Source organism: Urocitellus parryii, chromosome 3, assembly GCF_045843805.1.
Source record: "Urocitellus parryii isolate mUroPar1 chromosome 3, mUroPar1.hap1, whole genome shotgun sequence".
In the NCBI taxonomy this organism is placed as follows: domain Eukaryota; kingdom Metazoa; phylum Chordata; class Mammalia; order Rodentia; family Sciuridae; genus Urocitellus; species Urocitellus parryii.
In genome coordinates this window covers 169,758,998-169,778,362 of record NC_135533.1, presented here as the reverse complement: position 1 = coordinate 169,778,362, position 19,365 = coordinate 169,758,998, and the positions used below count along the sequence as shown (strand labels likewise).

The window sequence follows — 19,365 nt, the reverse complement described above, 5'->3', positions numbered from 1 at the left end:
GACGAGCTGTACTGAGGACAGAGGACTTGACTGTCACCAGATCTGGTGACTTTGTGACCTGGGGATGTAGGGGACTCTGGGTTGAGGAGGCAGGGCTGCCTCTAGTTCTGCCTGATGTGATTCTCCCTGGAAGGGCCCTGGGACCTGGAAGGGTATCTATCTCCCTTTGTGGCATCTGGACAGGTACAGCAGGCCAAAGCTGCCTCTGCCACTCTCTGCTGAGGCTGCTGCACCCCCTCACTCCCACACTAGCAGTGGAGCCTACAGAGGGAGCCTCATTCAAGCAGCCAAGACAAGCTGGACTGACTGAAAAATGTGACTTTAATGGCTCTAGCCCTTCTGGCCAAGTTTAGTAGTCCAGGGCACAAAGGAGAGCCACACCGCGCTTTATCCAGTGTCGCTGAGGTTGGTCACTGGGAATCTCCACAGCAATGACATAGTTGGTGGAGTGGCCTGTGGTTGATAGTGTTCCTGGAGCAGGCAAGAGAGGGGGAGGGTTAGGTCATGCCTTGTCACTGCTGGAGCAGGGATAAGGCAAGAGCAAGGGCAATGTGTGGCATATTGAGTTGGGGAGAGGGAGGAGGGGTCCTGGCCCAAGAGGAAGCCTGCCTGAGGAGTGGGTCTGGCTAAGGATCAGGCCTGCACTGAGGATTGAAGATGGAGATAGAGGAGAGTTGATGCTCTATTGCTCATCCCCTGATAGACCCAGCCCAGGCTCATTCCTGTCCTGGGCTTTGATTATTCCTGTGAACTCTCTGTGGTGTTCTAGAGCTTGTACGCTCCAGGTCCCAAAGGGGATCTGCAAGGGAGGTGAATAGGCAATGAGTTAAGCCCCTTAACCTGCTGCTGGCCTGGCTCTGCACTGGCCCAAACCTTGGCCAGCCTTTCTGTTCAGGTAACTTGGGTCAGTTTAACTGCCTTGGGCTGGGTTGGGCTGGGTCAGTCCTACTTGTAGTGTAGGATTCATTCCCTGGGCCTCATACCAGCACGAGTCAGCGTCTTGTAGATTGGGCACAGGTAAAAGTCCTGGTTCTGGACCTTGCGGTTGGGTGTTGGCAAGAGCCAGATTACAGCCATCTCTGTGTATAGCTCCTTGGGCCGAGACTCAGTTAGCTGGAAATCCAGTGGGTCCCAGCGGGCCCCTTCCAGGAACAATCCATGGATATAACACCCCAGTTGGGGCCTTTCCTTGAGCTCTGATGGTGACAGGTCCATTACCTGTGACGGGCACACACAGATATCCACAACTTATCAATACTCAGAATTAGGTTTAGGGTTTTGGTCAGGAGGCACAAACTCCCTTCTGAGAGCTCTGCCTGCCTGCCTGTCCTTGCTGTTGTAGCCAGTGGTCTGCACCCTGCCCCTGTGAATTTTCTTAGGGTGCATGGTCTCTCCTGGCCTGGGTCTTCCCACTTTCCTGCTCAGGGTTGCCCTAACTGCCAAGCAACTATGGCCTCAGTGACCCTCCTACCTAAGCTGTACCCCAGCCTGTTATCTGACCTGGCTCTGACTGTCCCCTGACCTTGAAATCGAAGGAAATAGTGTCAATGGAGATGACGAACTTGCGGGCAAAGTTCTGCAGAGTGCCTGTAAGGAAGGCCTGGGGAAAGAAGAAGCCACTGATCCAGAAGACAGCTGGGATGCCACCTTGGATCCAGGACTTCAGGAAGTCCAGGCGCTGTAACAGGTCCATGACCCATGAGGCCAGTGGCTTGAGTGATGGATAGGCTTTGGCATTCCAGAACTCAGGCACACTGTTGTTGTACAGGCTGGCAGCCATCAGCTCCAGTTGTGAGGACATTACCACCAGCCCTTTGAGTGCCTTGAGTAGGTCTTGTAGTGTCTGTGTGATCACCTGCAGCAGCCGGTTGTACCTATGGGGCCAGAAGCAAGGAAGCGAGCTGTGGGCTAGGGTCCCTAATTCAGGGCCAGATACAGAAAAGTAATGGCAGAACATAGAGACAAGAGTACAGAGCTGGATCAGGTGGCCTAGGAACAAATCCTAGCTCTGGCCCTTAGCAAAGTATGACCTAGGATATTCACTTGTCACTTAACCCTTTCAGAGCCTCAGTTTATGCTGAGAACCACAGTTTAGTCTAAATGGTGCCTGGCATTTTTGCCAGAGGGAATGGTTGAAAGGTGATCCTGCTCCGGGATTAGGGCGGATCCTGCTGCCTTGAGCGCCTGCTACTTTGGAGTTCCCGTTGAGTTCTCCCAGGGTTCTGAGAGAATTGGTGTGCAGCACCCGATGGAGGGAGTGTATTCCCGGGAAGTGTGTGTAGCGTGCTGGTGAGAGTTCGGGAATAAAGAGTTGCTGTTTGAACCTACAAGGCTTTTTGGCGGCTCGGTTATTTGTGCCCAGCCAGACTGCGGCAAGTTTACTCATCTATAACATGGGAATAAAAAACAATTGGCTGGGCTGGGAATGTGGCTCAGGCGGTAGCGCGCGCTCGTCTAGCATGCGTGCGGCCCGGGTTCGATCCTCAGCACCACATACAAACAAAGATGTTGTGTCCGCCGAGAACTAAGAAATAAATATTAAAAATTCTCTCTCTCTCTCCTCTCTCACTCTCTCTTTAAAAAAAAAAAAAAAAACAATTGGCTGAGTTAGAGGATAGATGTATATAGCACTGGTGTGGCACTGAGCCCATAAGGACTCCTGTTGTCATTTCTCTATAACACAGTAGCCACTGACTCAGAGCTGAGGGTGGGGCGGGAAGAATTACCTAATGACCTCTTGTACTAGCACTGTGTTCATTGATTCTTCATATAGCACAGGATATTTGGCTACCACTGATTGCAAGTTGATTGGATCAGGCACCTGGAGCAGAATGTTCTTGGCTGTATCTTCTACTATCTGCAAGGGCAAAGAGACACTAAGGGACAGGGCTGGCCTCCTTTAACTCCTGCAAGATTCCACATGCAGAGTTGCCCTCACAGGGGACAGGAAGGATGGTGGAGCCCAATGTTGGCCCTCCCCAAAGCCAACACCCACCTCTTCCCTGCCCTGGCCGCCGACAGAGGATGATTTGGGCTGTAGCTGGATGATGGAGCCCAGCAGGGCAAAAGTCTCATTCTGGGCAAAGGTGATATTGGCATTGTCATGCAGGCCAAAAATCTCAGGCATATCGTTGAGTGGGAGGCTCTTGATATAGTTCATGTAGCCCTAGGAGGCAGGAGGGCTGAACTGAATGCCCTGCCTTGCTCTATCCCAGCTTTCAGAGTCATCCTCCGTAGGAGCACATCCTAATTGTCATTGACTCTCACTTATCACCCCTGGTAGCAACCATATGCATCTCCCTGTTATTCTTGGGACTGCATGGCCGTTGTGTGGTGTGACCCTTGCTTTCCTCCCAGCCTGCCTCACTGCCATAGAGCTTCCTGATCTTCATTCAGCTGCTCAAACCCATATGCTCCCTCCTGCATTGGTGCCCACCCAACCCAGCCTTGGCTCATGACTTCTGTCCACTCATCTCAGTAGAGGTATCATGTCCTCAGGGAGCCTTTCCTGACTGCATAGCATGACTCTGTTATCATCTTGGAGGAGCTGCCCCAACTTGCTCTGAGTAATCACACACAGAGTGGCTCAAGTGGGGTCTATCTCTCCCCAGAACCTGCTTTTCAGTGGGTGGGGACTGACTCTGCCTCCCTTACCCTGAGATGGTTTCAACACTGAAAACGAGCCCCTGGACGGCCCTGCCTCCTTTCACCCAGCACTGAGGTGTTCATGATACCCCAGAAATCCAGCCAGGCAAGCCCCCTCCTGCTCAATCCTTGCAGGTGGCCTCACATTGAGGTCATAGGTGGGTTGGATCTGGTGGTAGATGCCCGAGTTACTGTAGACATGATCAGGGGAGAGTACGGCAGGCTTGTAGTAGTCCTCCAGGATATTCATGACACAGCGGCGGTCCCAGTCGTCTGTGACGCGACCCCCATAATTGATCTCCCCTGCCGTGTACTTGAGGACCTGTGGGGTGGGTTGGTGAGGACCCCACACAAGTACCTGGCCCCTGTTCCCAACCTGTTCCTGGCCCACCTTGTAGGGGATGTCCTCATACTCGTCTAGGAACATCTTGAGCTGACTGATGCAGATGCGCAGGTCTCCATCTGTGAACTCGTAGGGGATGTTGAAACCCAGAGGCCCAAACTTACGACGCTCCAGTGCATTCCCATGGAATAGGCACAGAGACAGCAGCAGGGACTTGAACTCCATCATCTGTGGGAGTTGGGTGGGGGTGGGGTGGGGTGCATGAGGCAAAGAGATGGGGGCAGGGCCAGCAGACAGACACGCACAGAGCATGTCTCACCTTGCGACAGGAATTGAGGAAGTCATCAGTGAGGCTGCTGTAGGACTTCAGCAGGTTGGCCTTGACACCACGTGGTGGCTCAATAGTCATTTTGGAGCCATTCTGCAGGATGGACACTGGGAACTTGTTGCTGGGCAGGCTGGTGAGCCATAGGCGGAAGTCCCGGTGCACCTGAGGGGCATGGCTCCTCGTGAACACTGAGACCCAACACCAAGCTCCCCTTCTACCCAAGGGGCTCTGAGCAGGCCAGGAAAGGTTGCATTGACAGCTAGTTAAGAATATGAGCTTTTGCAAGTCCTAGGGTCACCCTATCTGTGCTGGGTAACCCTGGGTAAGTCGCCAGGCTATGAGACCCAATAACTTGGTTAATTTAGTCAATGCATGGTGCCTATGACAGTTATTGAGCACTTGCTATGTGCCCTGGGCTGGATTGAGTGTGCAGGATAATCTCATTTAAGCCTTATCAGTACTTGATGGATAGATTATAAGTCCCTTCAGCAAGTCTGTAACAGGCAGCATGGCATACCTTGTCAGGGTTGATGTGCTCGATGAGGCGCTCCAAAGCTGGCATCCAGCTTGGCGCCAGGTGGCAGTTCTGGAAGAAGACCCACTTGCCCCTCTCTATGGAGCTGCGCATCATGGCTTCTGCCCGAGGGCCCTGTGAGGGGCAGAAGCACTGAGTGGTGGGGGAAAGCTGCCCCCCCCCGCCCACTCTCCTTCTCCCTGCCTAGCCCTCACCTGCCCCTGGCCCAAGGAGATGGCAGATAGCTTCTTAGAGAACTTCATCTCTTCAGCAAACTTGTAGAGGTCAGCAGCAGGGTCTGTGCCAGGTGACAGTACAAAGATGAGAGGTGTGGTGGAGTTGGACTCTTTGAACACCAATGACAGGTTGGCCGTCTGCAATGACAGGGAGAGATCCTTGGACCACCTGGGGCTGATGAGAGACAGGGACCAGGACAAGGAAAGGGGGTTCCTGGGGTTCTTGGAGAGGTCCCAGACAGGCTTCCTGGTGGGACCTGGAACCTTCCAGATTCTTTGGGGATGGAAAGGAGTCCTGACCTGGCCAAGTCTGCAAGGTAGTGTACTTAGGTGCAATGAGGTCCTTGAGACCCAGGGTGCCAGCTCTGCCTGGGTACCAGCACTTGCCTGGGGTTCAATGAAGCGTGGTTCCAGGTTGGTGGCCACAAAGTCCTGCATGGCATTGGTAACCTTGTCCCCACGCAGGCAGCGGAGGACCAGCAGCTTCTGGAACTGGTCCAGGAATTGGTCCCAGATGCCAGGCAAGGGCTGCCTGCAATAGTGCCCACATCTTCCTGAAAACCAGCCTGTGGGAAGCCTCTGACCCCAGGATTCTCCCAGCTGGACAGCAGGGGAGAGTATGGTGTCCCAAGAGCACAGGGTTGAGGGGCATAGGAGAGATGTGGTCACAGCTGCATAGCACCCTGATTGGTCCCTTGGAGAAGCTTCCTGGGCAGGTTCCAGAGGCCTCACCTCCTCCCTGTTCCCATCCTGCCATGCTCTGGAACCCAGCTCACCGGTGGGGCTCAAGGCTGTCAAAGATGACTCGGAATTCTGAGAGGTGCTTTGTGAAATCCAAGGGGAAGGAAGAAAATGTGGGCAGGTTCGAGAGTGCCAAGATATCTCGCCAGGCCCGGTCTGACAGCCAGTCTGGTGCAGGGTTCTCAGTCATGCTCTGGATAGAGCCCCCAGACAGGAGGTAGCGCCATTCAGCCTGGCAGGGGACAGGGCATGTTGATGCCTAGGCTCTGTGGCTGGCTCCTTCCTGCCTCTGGATCCCCAACCTAGAAAAACTGAGTCATCCTTCAGGATGTTCAGTCAAACAGGTCCAAGTTAGTGTCCCTGCTCTGCCGTTTTCCTGGTTATGTATTCTGTGGGACCTCTTGATCAAACAGTTGTGGGAGGCTCAGGACTGTCTGTCCCTGGGGATGGTTTCTATGCTCACTGGCTCTAAGAAGGCCTGTGTTCACAACGTTGGTGGGCCACAATTTACCCAGGGTCTCCTGTTGTATTTAACCAAGGAACTGTGTTTTCTTAGGCCTCTATCCCTCAGCTCTTTCTGTGCTCCTGCACCCGACTTTCTCTTTCCATTGACCGGGTTCTCTCAAGCCCACAACAGGGCAGCCCCTTAGGCAGTCAGCCCACCAGGCCATCTCCCCGCTTCTGCACCTGGTTGATTTTGCCCTCGTTCATCATGATGCGGACGCACAGTAGGAAAGCGAACATCAGCTTGTGCTTCTCAAAGAGGCTGCGGCAGACGTTGCTGTAGAGGCTATAGGTCAGGTAGCGGTTGATGTTGCTGATGCGCTTCTTCAGGTTTTCTGCAGGGCAGAGAGGTGATAGCAGAGTGCAGGGAGAAGGGAGAGGAAGGAAGATCCCAGGATCCAACTCAGTCTAGCCAGTCTCCCAGCAGACACAGGAACTGTCTGGGCATCTCCTTGGGCAGCTGGTGTTTGCAATAAGGGCAGGGAGTAGTGAGTGTGTACGTAGGTACCGTGAGGCTGATGGGAAACATGTGTCCGTGAACCTAGGTGTGAGTTTATGTATGTATGTGCCTCACAATGGAAATGTATGGCACATGTGTCCTGTCTGTGTTGGGAATGGGGGAGGTCCATTGTGCCTGTGGTCCCAGGGTTACCTGCCCTCTCTGAGTTGGCAATGCCTGAGAGGAAGATATTGAGGAACCACTCGAGGGAGTACTGGTACATGGGGTCCACATTGGCCAGGTCGGACACACAGAAGAAGAGGATCTGGGTGCGGACTGCCACGGGTATGTATTCCATGCGCGTGAGGTCAATGTCCTTCTCTGTCTGCTCTGCAATCCTGACCTTGGCCTGGGGGTACAGTGGGAGGGGTGTCAAGCCTAGGTAGGCTGGCAAAGAACAAAAAATGGAGGTGGATGGGGAGTAGGCTCCAGGCCTGGGGCAGATGGGGAGGGGCAGGTGGGTGGGCAGGCCAGGCACTTGCCCACCTGGATCTCAGCAGCCTTCATCTTGGAAGCCTCTAGCACTTTGATGAGCTCCATGTCATCCACAGGGTTGCCCTCAGAGGAGCTGAGCCGGTACAGGATCTGGTCTTCAATGTCCTTGAGCTCCTGACGCATCTTGGCATTACTAATAATCAGCTGGTTCTTGGCGTCCTCTAAGTCGGGTCGCTCCTCAGCCACTACCTGGCCCAGTAGCTGGTCCTCTAGGCCACTGCCAGGGGCAGGAGAAACCTTGTTTATAACACCTGGTGAGCCCCAGACAGCTAGCTTTGAGCCTGCTCACTTATCGACTTGTGCTCCCAGAACTCCAAGAGCCCAGTGTCCTTGTCAGTATCAGCTTAGGAGGCCTGGCCTCCATCTCAGGCTGCAGGGGTGGTACAGAACCTGCCTTTAGAGCAAATGGTTCTCAGTGAGACCTCAGGTGGCAGCCTGGAATCGCAGCAGGAGCTGACCAGTTCATGTTGGGGTCTCTGAACAATTCTTCCTCAGCAGGAGGGGGCTGTGGGTGACCAATATGGACAGACTGACTTGAGAGGTTCACAGTGGCCACCAAACGGAGGCCTTAGCACAGATGCTTCATAGGTAGAAACTTTGACAGGTACGAGGGCCAAAAACTTTGGAATGCCAGAGGGATTGGGAAGAAGCTGGTGGGGCTCTAAAATGGGAAAAGACTCCCCTCACCCCTGCTGGCCAAGTCCCAGCCTGGGGTAGCCAAGGAGCAGCTGGGTAGGAGGAGGCAGAGCTGATGCTTGGAGATCCCCAGTGGGGGCTTACCTGGGTGACAGAGTGAAGTTGATGAGGGTGAGTTTAGTGGAGATCTCGGGCGTGTAGTGCGGGTTGGGCAGCTTGGTGGTGATGTACATCCTGAAGTCCTCATGGTAGGGGATCACTGTGTCCCCCAGCTTCATCACTGTGTTCCCCTGTTGCTTGTATGTCTGTGGACAGGCCGGTGCATGGGGCCTGAGTTCACCAGCATGGCACCTCCTTGTCCAGGCCTATAGCCCGTGTGCATCCTCCCCCCACTGGCCCACCTGCTTGAGCAGCACGGGCTCTAGGGCTGGGTCTAGTTCCTCGCCCACGTTCTCCAGAAGGCACGGCTTTCCAAAGCGGATGGCATTCTCCATGCTGCGCAAGAAGTCGCGGTCACTCAGCTTGAACACATCCAGCCCACTGTCTTTCTCCTGGAGGGGGAGGGGGCAGATTGGGACTGAGTTTGAGACTCAGCTGCCCCTCCATGTGCTCAGCCCAGCCGGGGTGGGATGGCAGTCTTGGTTGGCGGGCTTATACCATGTTCTTGATCCATTTGTTGGCCTGGCTCTGGGGGTCAATGAAGTGGGTCCAGCGCTGGGAGAACTGATTGATGACCCCATTCTCCACTGATAAAGTGTCATTTGGGAGGCCAGCAATCTGTGGGAAACCGGGTACCAGACTGAGCCAGGTCTGACAAGCAGGGTCAACTGGGGGCATTGCTGCTCCAACCTCATGCTTTGGCTGTAGACCTCTTACCCCTTATTTCAGCCCTCAGATGTGTGGGGCAGGGGAAGCGTGGGCAAGGTCTCAGTCCCCAGGGCGCCTACCTCTCCCTTGCTCCTGGGCTGGCTCCTGATGCCCTCTTCCACTGGGCCTCTCTGTCCTCATGTCTACGGAGTTCTTGATACCACCTTCACAAAGCCCACCCGTTGGCCATCCTGGCGGTTTCCCACATTTGGCCTCTGCCAATAGCCTTTATGTTCTTTCCTTTTGCCAACTAACCTTCCCCTTCCTTCAGGGTTTACTTCAGACTTGACTTTTTTTTAACATATTTTTTTCTATTTGTTCTAATTAGTTATACACAATAGTAGAATGCATTTTTGACACATCAGACACATCCATAAATGGAGTATAACTTTTCATTCGTCTGGTTATACATAATGTAGAATTACACAGGTCATGTAATCATATATGCACATAGAATAACAATGTCTGATTCATTCCACTATCCTTCCTATCCCCATACCCCACCCCCTCTCTTCACTCCCCTCTGTCTAGTCCAAAATACCTCTATTGTCCACATCCCCTTGTGAATTAGCATCAGAATATCAGAGAAAACATTTGGCTTTTGGTTCTTTGGGATCAGCTTATTTCACTTAGCATAATATTCTCCAGTTGCATTCATTTACCAGCAAATGCCATAATTTCATTCTTGTTTAAGGCTGAGTTATATTCCATTGAGATATGACTTCTTTCTAGAAAACTTTCTTAAACCTCCCCCTGGACACTGCTCCTCCGCCCTATCCCAACTTTTTTTTTTGCACCTGGGATTGAACCCAGGGTGCTCAACCACTGAGCCACATCCCCAGCCCTTTTCTAAAATGTTTTATTAGAGATAGGCTCTTGCTAAGTTGCTTGGAGCCTCCGTAAGTTGCTGAAGCTGGTTTTGAACTCATGATCCTCCAGCCTTAGCCTCCCGAGTTGCTGGGATTACAGGTGTGTGCCATTGTGTCTGACCACTCTTCTACTCTTAAAAGTCCCCCTTAAGCCCTCTCCTCCCATTTAGCTAGCATCTGTGTTGTACCGCCTAGTTTTCTCCTCTTCTCCTGTCCTCCACCCTCTTGCCAGACCTGGCAAGGATCTGGGGAGACACCTCTGAACCAGATGCCAGAAAAGAGAGTGTGAACGAGTGAGACAGGAGGTTCCTGCCCTGCAGCCCCGTCAGATCACTCCTGCCTCCTGTTGCCAGTACCTGCCATGAGCGGATCTTCACAGGGTTCCCCAGTGTCCCAATCAACGAGGGCTCGGAGGAGTGCGGGACTTTATGTTTTGTGAGCTGCTGGATCCACTGGTCATAGAGCGCTGTGCGGTACTGGCCCTGGAAGATGCCTGACTCAGGACCGCTGCACTAGACAGCCCTGGTACCCTCTTCACCTCCTGCTACACCACAATTCTGCACCCAGGTCAGAGCTCGGATGTGGAGCTAGGGACTTGCTTCAGGCAACTTGGGGATTCCACAAACCTCATCCTTCATCTCTGAAACAGGGGTAACACTAACACCACCCACCTGTACAGGCAGCTGGGTGGACTAAATGGGACCCAGGAAGAAGCATTTAGGGCAGAGCCTGGCACACACAGTTGCGCCTATGTGAGCTCTCATGTTCCCACTAGGGCCAGCCCCACACGGTGGCTATTCTGTGCAGTGCTGTGTCCCCAGAACTTGGCTCAGAGGTCTAGCCCTGCAGGCTGCCCTCTGGGAGGTGAGACCTTAAAGGAGGGTCTCTTTGGGAGGTGAGGCTGGTCAGAAGCAGAGCTGGAGGCTCCTTACTGTAAAGGGGCCCAGGTAGGCCACAAAGCCGGCGGCCGCTATCACATCACCAGAGATGTTGTCAAGCATGTTCTCCAGGTTCTCCACTGTCTCCTGCCAACGCACCCTCTCATCCGACAGTCCATTGATGAGCTGCAGGGGTAGCACCACGGGAAGGCTCTGGGATGCTAGGATGGGGGCTGGGACTGGCCCTGCCCACTGCAGCTCCTGAGGTTGCTAAGACAACCCAGAACCCCCTGGCCCCTGTCGGGAGGCACACACCTTGTCAGCCCGGTTCAGCCGCTGCTCACACTGATCACACTTCACTTCCAGCTCCTCCTTCTTGGCGATGCATTCTCGGTACTTTGCCTGCATGGTGTCGATGCCCTCCTCCACCTCCCGCAGGCGCTGCTTGGCCTCTTCCAGGATCTTCTGTGTCACCTCCAGGTCATCCTGGGCCTCCCGCAGGGCTTGCTGCAGGCAGAGGATGCGGGGGGGGGGGGGGGGGGGGGGTCAATTTGCCAGCAAGCACCTGGGGTGGTGGGTGAGGGGGAGCCAGTTCTGCACCCGCTGTACTTGCTCCTCACCCGCTTGGGCTCCACAGCCTTGGCCACAAAGTGGTACTTGTGCATGGCGCGTACCCACTGGCAGATAGAGGTACAGGCCTTGGACACCTTGGCAATGGCAGCTGGCTGGAACTCCTCATTGTCAATATATGGCTGGATGGCCTTGATCACCACATCCCCAATGTTGTCCTGGGATGGGAATCAAGACCTCAGAAAGCACCTTGGTGGCAGGGGAGGGGCTCTGCCGGGACACGCAGATCCTGTTTCTATTTCCTATGCCCTGTGCAGTACAGTGCCCTTCTCCTTAAAGAGAAAACAGCCCAGAAAGGCTGAGCGAACAGGAAATGTCAGTGTTCCCAGAATTTCACATGAATTCTTCAGAAGCCTCAAGGTCTGATCATATACAAGTCCCCATTTAAAAACAAAATGAAAGTCAAGCATTCTTTCTTGAGGACAATAGTGCAAGGAGGTGTGGAGAAGAGGGAGGGGTTCTGATGCCCAACCAGGTCCCAAGAGCTTCCCACACCCTGTGGCTCTTGTCCCACCTGGGGAGAGGTGACCCCTGGTAGTTCACAATGCACCTAGGAAACTGCATTGCTAAGGAACTCCCAGAGGTTTGAGCTTGGGGCGGGTCCAGGGGAGCCTGAGCCCTGGCCCTGAGCACTCCTGGCTGGATGCTTCTTTCAGAGAGGCTTAAATAGGCCTCTGGGTCTCTCTGATTTTCCATCTGATGGAAGAGGAGGAGGAAGAATGGTGTAGCCAAAAGGGGGTCCAGTGGCTGCTGAGATGGCCCACTGTCTCCATTCTCTGAACTCAGTGTGAGGGATGTCCAATCCTTGATCCTGGCACCTGGTGGTCAACAGGCAGCTGCCCTTGACCAGTTTCTGGGCTGGAGAGAGTTCCTCTAAAGGGGGCTGCAGGCTCCAGTCTGATCTAACCATGGCTCAGCTTATGAGAGAGCACTTTCACCTGGGTACTGAGAGCCCCACATGGACAGACAGAGAAATCCAGAGACATATAAGGGAAGTTGAAGCTCAGATGCTGAAGCTAAGGAAGAGAGCTGATTGTAGAGCACACAGTGAAGGTCTTGGCCAAGGCCATGAGGATCCGGGAAGGAAAGAGCATGAAAGGGAATCTTTAGACTGTAGAGCCTTGGAATGACTGTGGGTGACATCCTATGGGCCCCAGGAGCCTACCCTGATCCCTGTTTCCTCAATGTCCATCTGTTGGTGGGTTTGCTGCCACTCTACCAGACAGAGAGCTCCTCAGGGCAGGCTCCATGCCCCATGGTCCCACTCATCATGTGGCCCACAGGGTGCTACTGGTGGGGACAGGGAGTAGGCAGAGAGATGCAGCTCCCCACATGCTTCCCTGCTCTGTTGGGTCCTGTCCTCACCCCCTGGCTGGCCCAGGTGCCTGACATGTTCACCTTGTCAAACTTGAAGAGACTCTCTAGGAAGCGACCCGGGTCCTGCAGAAGCCCCTTGCCTGGCTCCCAGTAGTCATCCACTTTGGTGCCCGGTTTCTCTCCAGGTACCTTCTTGGGCTTGATACCCTTCATGATGCACATAGCTTCTATGACCAACTTCACGCCTGGGGGTGGCCGCTGCATGGCACGCACCTGTGAGCCAAAGCATGACGTGGTGAAGGAGGAGGTCCATTATTGAATGGTTACCCCAGACAGGAAATCTGTCAGACCGAATGGGCCCTGCCAAATAAGTCCCTATTGTCTTAGGGCCAAATGTATGCCCAAAGATTCTCTGAGGTCAGATTCAAGCCTGTGGCTTCCTGGGGGTAGGCAAAAGGTGGGAAGGCCCAGGCAGCTGGGGTCTAGCCCTCATTCTGCCCACCTCCTGACACATGGCCTCCAAGAGATGTGCAGAGGGAGGGCCCAGAAACACCACCGGACCCAAGAGGACACCAGAAAAGAACACAAGAGTTAGTAACACCCGGGCGCAGTATCCTATGCCTGTAATCCCAGCAGCTCAGGAGGCTGAGACAGGAGGATCCGGAGTTCAAAGCCAGCCTCATCAAAAGTGAGGCACTAAGCAACTCAGTGAGTCCCTGTCTCTAAATACAAAATAGGGCTGGGGATGTGGCGCAATGGTTGAGTGTCCCTGAGTTCAATTCACGGTACCCCCCCCCCCCAAAAAAAAAGAGTGCATGCCAGGTGGCACCCGGCTGCTCACCTCAGTCACATCACTCTTGTTGAGGTTGCGCAGGCTGGCCAGGGCCGCATCCAGGGCTGGGAGTGCCTCATTCAGATCCTTCTGAGCATCATCAGCAATAGCTTGTGCTTTTCTGGCCTTCTCATTGGCCTTTATCTCCTCCGCCTGCACTGATTTCTGGGTCTCCTCAGCAATGGTTGTATCCGCCTGGGGATGGGAGACAGGGGGAACCCAGCTAGTGGCCCGTGACAGAGACAGAGCGTGCTTTACTTCCGTTTCTCCCCTTTATATCTTGGTCTTCCCAGAAGGAAGGAAATGAGAATTGGGATGTCCTATTCTCCAAGGGCCCTCCCGGTTGTGACAGGTCATAGAGATCTGGGAAGGCCAGCTGCCTCTTCTGCATCCTGAATCCTCACCATGGGGCTGGTTGGGGCTCCAGTCCAGCTTTGAGCATACCTGCCCCTGACAGGGTCCCTTCAAGTACAACAAAGAAAGGCATTCCTCCTACCTTTCTTCTGGGAAAATTTTGCAATATCTTGACTTGTAGAGCAGGACCCTGGACTACTGCCCGAAAACTTTCATAATGAATGTACAAGTTTGATGAGGTTTAGAGGGAATTTGGGGCCTTCAAAGGCAGGCCCTCCTGTTGTGCAGAATCTACATGTCTGCCAGTGGCAACCCTGCCACTCAGTCTGTGTTGTGATTATTGGTGTTGCTTGGGTTCATCTGCCTTGCTCTGTTCTGCCCAGCAGACAGAACTGCAGTTACTGTCCAAAGGCCTCCCCCAAACCCACCTTATCAAGGCTACTCTTCATCCCTAGCCCAGGGAGCACCTACCATAGGATAAGTTCTGACCAACCACTTGCCAAATAAACGGGTAACTGCCAAATAGGGAAACTGAGGCACGCAAAGACTAAATAACTTGAGGAAGTCGGGTAGCTAATGATCTGGTGATTGTCTGGAGATGCTGAGCATCTTCAGACAGAGCCAGGCATCGAGAGGGTAGCGGGGGGAGGGTCCTGGAGCACTCCTAACCTTGATCTGCTCCATAGTGAGCACAGTGTCCCTGGCAGCCTCTTCCAGCAGGGGACGCATAACCTCCAGCTCTTCCTGCATCTTGGCTACATCTTCAGAAGTCCGCAGTAACTGGAGGGTGGGGGAAACAGAGGGTAAAACAGGTGTGACAGGGGAGAGAGAGAGAGAGAGAGAGAGGAGAGAGAGAGAGAGAGCACGCCAGGTCTGGAGGATCTGGAAAGGGACCTGTTGGGTTACCCCCATTCCTGAGAGGGGGGCCATAGCAATTTCAGTGACTCCCACGTTGCTCAGTGGACCCCAAAGTAAGATGCCCAGTCTCCAAGAATTTGCGGGATAGCCTGCTTTAGCCTCATCTTTGGCTGATAACTTTTATTCTTTCATGGAGGGAGGGAATCACCTGTTTAAACACTGTGGGCTGCAGTTTCAAATGCTGGGTCACCCTGGCAAACACCCAGCAGGCGGAACTATAGCTACTGTCCACCAGCCTCCCCCAAACCCACCTTATCAAGGCCACTCTTCATGCGGTTTTTGGCAGTTTTAAGCTCCAGCTTCTTCTGCCCAATGAGGATGGAGAAAATATGGAGCAACTCCAAATAGCTCTTGGGGGTCACATAATTGTGGCGGGCCAGCTCTGCCAGGTACTCGATGCACTTCTTGGCCACTGATTGGTGGATATACACGCAAACCTGAGTCTGCATAGGGGAGACAACTGATGCTGGTTTTATGGTCCCCCTGCAAAGACAGTATACTGAGTACCCACAAAGTTACTACATCCTGGTCCCAAGGAGGGGGCCATGGCATCCCCATACCTCAGTCTTTCCCAAGATCCTTACAACCTCCAGTTCAAGTCACCTCTTATGCAGATGAAACCCCAAGGCCCAGAATTGGCTTTGAATATGGACCCAGGTGTCTCCTAACTGTGGCCCAGTGTTCTTGTCACAGCTTCCATGACTTGCCTCTCACTGAGAGATCTATGGTGTGTCCTCTCCAAGGCTGGAACTATGGGAAAAGAAGGTGCAAGGCCCAACCATAGCCGGGTGGGGAAAATGTGGTGTTTGACTTAAATCTTGATCGCCAGAAGGCCATTACTCTATGAGGTTCTATCCAACAGATTTGGTTGTAATGGTTTGGATGTGAGGTGTCCCTCAAAAAAAAAAAAGTCTCATATTAGCCAGGTGTGGTGGCACATGTCTATAATTCCAGTGACTTGGGAGACTGAAGCAGGAAGATCACAACACTGAGGTCGGCTTCAGCAACTTAGCAAGGCCCTAAGCAATTTAGAAAGACCCTGTCTCAAAACAAAAAATAAAAATGGATGGTTAAGCACTTCCTAAGGGTTCAGTCTCTGGTACACACAACCCCCGCCAAAAAGTTCATGTTAGATAATGCAGGAATGTTCAGAGGTAAAATGATTAGATTATGAGAGCCATGATCTGATCGGTGGATTAATCCATTTGATGGATCAATCATTTGAAAGAATACTGTACTGGGTAGTAACCACAGATGGCAGGGTATGGCTACAGGAAGTAGGTCACTGCAGGTGTGTTTATATTTTGTCCCTGGTGCCTAGCTTTCTCTCTGCTTCATGGCTGCCCTGAGCTGACAGCTTTCTTCCACTATGACCTTCCGCCATGATGTTCTGCAATGGAATCGGTTGACCATGGAGGGAACCTCTGCAACTGTAAGCCCCAAATTAACATTTTGTCCTTTAAGTTGCTCTTGTCAGGTATTTTGGTCACAGTAATGCAAAGCTGATGAACACACCAGCCCACCTCTACCTGTGGTCTCTGGAGTCTTGTTAGGGGGGTTCTTGGAAGAAAAAACCTGCCATGAAACCCCGAGGGAAGAAAGGAAACAGGAACCACATGCCAAGCATTCTATACTACCCTAGACCTGTGCCACTCCCTAGTACAGATGAGGAAATTGAGACTTAGGCAAAACTGTCCGACCAAAGGCTTACTGTTGATGGTGGGCATGGGCCTCTCACCCAAGCCTCAGGAACTTCTAAGTCCATTCCCCAAATGAAACAGTTCTCCCTGAGAGCTTGATCCTCACCAAGACACCTACCAGTCCTTTAATGATTTCGGCAGAAGATTCCAGTTCTGGGATCTCTTGTAGGAACTTGGTGGCCACGGATTCCAGGGCCTCTGCTGGCCACTCGTTAAACCAGTCAATGGTACAGCAGTTGACGAGGGAGGGGAACTGCCTCAGGCGAGCTCGGAAGATCTCTCCAATGGGGCTGCAGGCCCAGGATCAAAATGAGGCCCAGAGACACTGACTTACACCCCTAGGATCCCAGGACAGCCCTGTGGCATGGCAGCCAGGGCATACTAGCATAGCGGCCCGGTCCCAACAGTAAGATGGCCGGGCCTGGGGCCACATTTTATCTCAGACCTACACACCCAGGCCTTCAGCATCCCTGTCTCCCCAGACTTGAGGCCCCAGTGTGGCCTGACAATGGCTGCCTCTACCTCATGCACAGCACCAAGTGGATGTTGCTTTGTACGCGCCCCGTGTAGGCAGCCATGAGATTGGCCTTGGTGGGCTGCAGGCCCTGCTCCTGGATATAGGGCCTCATGGTGTTGACAATCTGGTCCTGCTCATCAAGGCTGTAGATGTTGGGAATGTCGCCTGAGTTCAGGACATTGTTGATGTCCTCCAGAAAGGACTCGTTCTTGATCTGTGGAAGGATGAGGGGTGGGGAACTAAGCCTTTATGATGGCTGCTGTGTGGTGAGCTCCATGACCACAGTCCCGCTGGACCTTTACAACAGCCCCTTCTACAGACTGTGCCGCTATGGTTCTCAGGAGCCCGGGGTCACTCAGTGGTCTTGTAAGTCATAGCAATGGACCTGCACCCACCCTGACCTGCTGCAGAGGCTCTGAGCAGAACTGCTGGGCTTTGACAGGACCCTGGGTCCTGGGGGTGGGTGGTATCTTCCTGTTCACTTCCCAGCCTCCACACCCCAGTTTGCTCACAGAATCTTTGGGCAGAGACACCCGGTCTGTGTCAGAGGCATCTTCAATTTACTGATTCAGTGACTGACTAAAGGGATCCCTGGGACTGAGGCAGGGTTGGGAGCATAGGGACCCTTGTCCAGAATGGGGTACATTCTGGAGATTCAGCTTAGGTCCCCAGGTCCAACTTAATTGCCAGCCAGGCTTAAGTGCTGCACAATCTGTCTTGTGGCTTCAGAGCAACAGCCTCTCCTCAGTCCTGGGAGAGGCCTCACGCCCAAGGAGCTCCTGAGGGAGCAGCCCCTCAGAAGGAAGCCATGGGTCTCCAGCACAAGTCCTTAAAGTGGGAAGCCATTGGCCATGACACTCTTGGAGAATGAGTAATGATCTATGTTCCCCTTAGTTCCAAAAGGTTAGTTTGGCCTTACGCTCCTGCCCAGTCCATCTGGTCCTGCCAGTTCCTCCCCACATCTGCCCTGACTGACAGTGAGCTAGGCCCAGGATGCCACACTGGGATGGCATTGTGTCCAGCCCACCCTGAACCCTGCCCACTGCCATGCTGGTAGCACCTGAGTGTCTGAGAACAGGAAGGTGATGGGCTGGTTTTGCAGGCCGGCTTTGAGCAGGACCTTCTTGACATCCTCACGCCACTCAGACATGCCATAGTTCTTGGATAGCTCAATCTGGAAGCACTCGTACTCAGCCCTAGAGGCAGGAGTTTGGGTCAAGGTGTGCCAGGGGCCTGGGACCAGGCATGGACTAGTGGTAGACACCCACACCCTGCCCAGCTATCTGGAGTCTTGCTTCTATTCTGGGAGAACTTGCAGACTCTCCAGACCCTGAACCTGCTCTCTTGCCTCTCGACTTTTCTTTAAGTTGTTCTCAGCCTGAAATACCCTTCCATCTCTGATACCCTCCCCACTCTGATATTGAGAAATGGACGTCTCCCCTATGAAGCCCTCCAGGATGCCTGCAGCTATGCCTCCCTCCCCACAGCACTACAGGGCACCCTGCTTTTGCCTCTTGTTGGGGTTTAGGTCCCATTCCCAGTCCTTCCTGAGCCCATGGAAGGACAATCTTAGGACTACCCCAAACGTCCACCAACATGAAAAAACACCACTGCCACTGGTTGCCCACTGTCCACCAAGCCCAGGGGCCCTCACATGTGCGAGGCAAGTCTCGTGAGGGAGCTGCGTCCACTGCCACCCACGCCCAGCAGGAGTGCGTTGCCCAGTGCCTGACGCAGAGTACGGCTGATGCGGCAGATATGGCTCATGGCGTCCATGAAGAGGACCAGCTTCAGCTTGGCTGTGTTGATCTGATTGTAGTCCTCCATGTACTCCTCGATGACTTGCATCATCTGGGGGCAATGGAGGTAAAGATGGGGGTGCTGGCTCTCCTCCATGGGAGGGTCTCCTTGGCACCTCCCACTTTGCTCTGTCTCAATGAAGAAATACAGAGTGTCCCAACCACTCTGTGATCTGGCCAGCTAAAGCTATTCCTCTACAGGCGTGAACTGATGCTTTGAATGTTCCCAGTCACTGATAAACTGATTTAGGTCATTACTTGAAACGCTGAATGATCCGCCATGTCACTCCATGTAGAAGTTAGCTCCACCTCCAGCCAAGTTCCCTAAACCCCATATAAACTCCATCACCCACCCCCTTGTGAACATACTAGAACATTTCTTGTCACACAGTGAATTATGGGGAAGCAGTAGCCCCCTCTATATGTAAGATCCCCCGAGAAAAACTTCAGATGGATTGCCCTGGCATACAGTGCCATCTTTTTTTTTTTTTGGAATCCCAGGGAGCTCCGCCTTGGGATGGTTTGAGGAAGTTCCTTGTGGGAATCCCTTTGCCACTGCTTTGGCAGTGACTCCAGCCATGGGTTCAACTGGTTGGAACCCTGTGCACCAAGTGTTTCCCTAACAAGGAGCTCACCAGCTCTTGCAGCTGGCCCTGATCTTTCTGTGCATGGAGGGATGCTGTCCTGAAAGAGACCAGACCCACAAGATGCGTCATCCAGCTCTGAGGGTCAGGATCAGAGTC

At 53.3% G+C, this 19,365-nt stretch overlaps 1 protein-coding gene across 1 annotated transcript in view; it reads right to left on the bottom strand.

The window, feature by feature from the left end:
• Nucleotides 1-242: 242 nt before the first annotated feature.
• Nucleotides 243-19,365, bottom strand: part of Dnah1 (dynein axonemal heavy chain 1) — a 66,870-nt gene continuing 47,747 nt past the window's right edge. The window contains exons 48-77 of the mRNA XM_026388561.2: nucleotides 18,478-18,674; nucleotides 17,884-18,019; nucleotides 16,829-17,037; nucleotides 16,425-16,596; nucleotides 14,858-15,049; nucleotides 14,358-14,468; nucleotides 13,344-13,529; nucleotides 12,584-12,775; nucleotides 11,176-11,343; nucleotides 10,871-11,062; nucleotides 10,610-10,741; nucleotides 10,034-10,159; nucleotides 8,599-8,718; nucleotides 8,343-8,492; nucleotides 8,086-8,246; nucleotides 7,297-7,522; nucleotides 6,964-7,159; nucleotides 6,495-6,646; nucleotides 5,843-6,039; nucleotides 5,454-5,598; nucleotides 5,046-5,204; nucleotides 4,834-4,965; nucleotides 4,308-4,478; nucleotides 4,037-4,216; nucleotides 3,791-3,967; nucleotides 2,996-3,166; nucleotides 2,727-2,857; nucleotides 1,523-1,874; nucleotides 984-1,218; nucleotides 243-471 (exon numbers count right to left, since the gene is read on the bottom strand). Coding sequence (XP_026244346.2) covers nucleotides 350-471; nucleotides 984-1,218; nucleotides 1,523-1,874; nucleotides 2,727-2,857; nucleotides 2,996-3,166; nucleotides 3,791-3,967; nucleotides 4,037-4,216; nucleotides 4,308-4,478; nucleotides 4,834-4,965; nucleotides 5,046-5,204; nucleotides 5,454-5,598; nucleotides 5,843-6,039; nucleotides 6,495-6,646; nucleotides 6,964-7,159; nucleotides 7,297-7,522; nucleotides 8,086-8,246; nucleotides 8,343-8,492; nucleotides 8,599-8,718; nucleotides 10,034-10,159; nucleotides 10,610-10,741; nucleotides 10,871-11,062; nucleotides 11,176-11,343; nucleotides 12,584-12,775; nucleotides 13,344-13,529; nucleotides 14,358-14,468; nucleotides 14,858-15,049; nucleotides 16,425-16,596; nucleotides 16,829-17,037; nucleotides 17,884-18,019; nucleotides 18,478-18,674 — 5,190 coding nt within the window. The 3' untranslated portion in view covers nucleotides 243-349. The remainder of the gene's footprint in view (nucleotides 472-983; nucleotides 1,219-1,522; nucleotides 1,875-2,726; nucleotides 2,858-2,995; nucleotides 3,167-3,790; nucleotides 3,968-4,036; nucleotides 4,217-4,307; nucleotides 4,479-4,833; nucleotides 4,966-5,045; nucleotides 5,205-5,453; nucleotides 5,599-5,842; nucleotides 6,040-6,494; nucleotides 6,647-6,963; nucleotides 7,160-7,296; nucleotides 7,523-8,085; nucleotides 8,247-8,342; nucleotides 8,493-8,598; nucleotides 8,719-10,033; nucleotides 10,160-10,609; nucleotides 10,742-10,870; nucleotides 11,063-11,175; nucleotides 11,344-12,583; nucleotides 12,776-13,343; nucleotides 13,530-14,357; nucleotides 14,469-14,857; nucleotides 15,050-16,424; nucleotides 16,597-16,828; nucleotides 17,038-17,883; nucleotides 18,020-18,477; nucleotides 18,675-19,365) is intronic.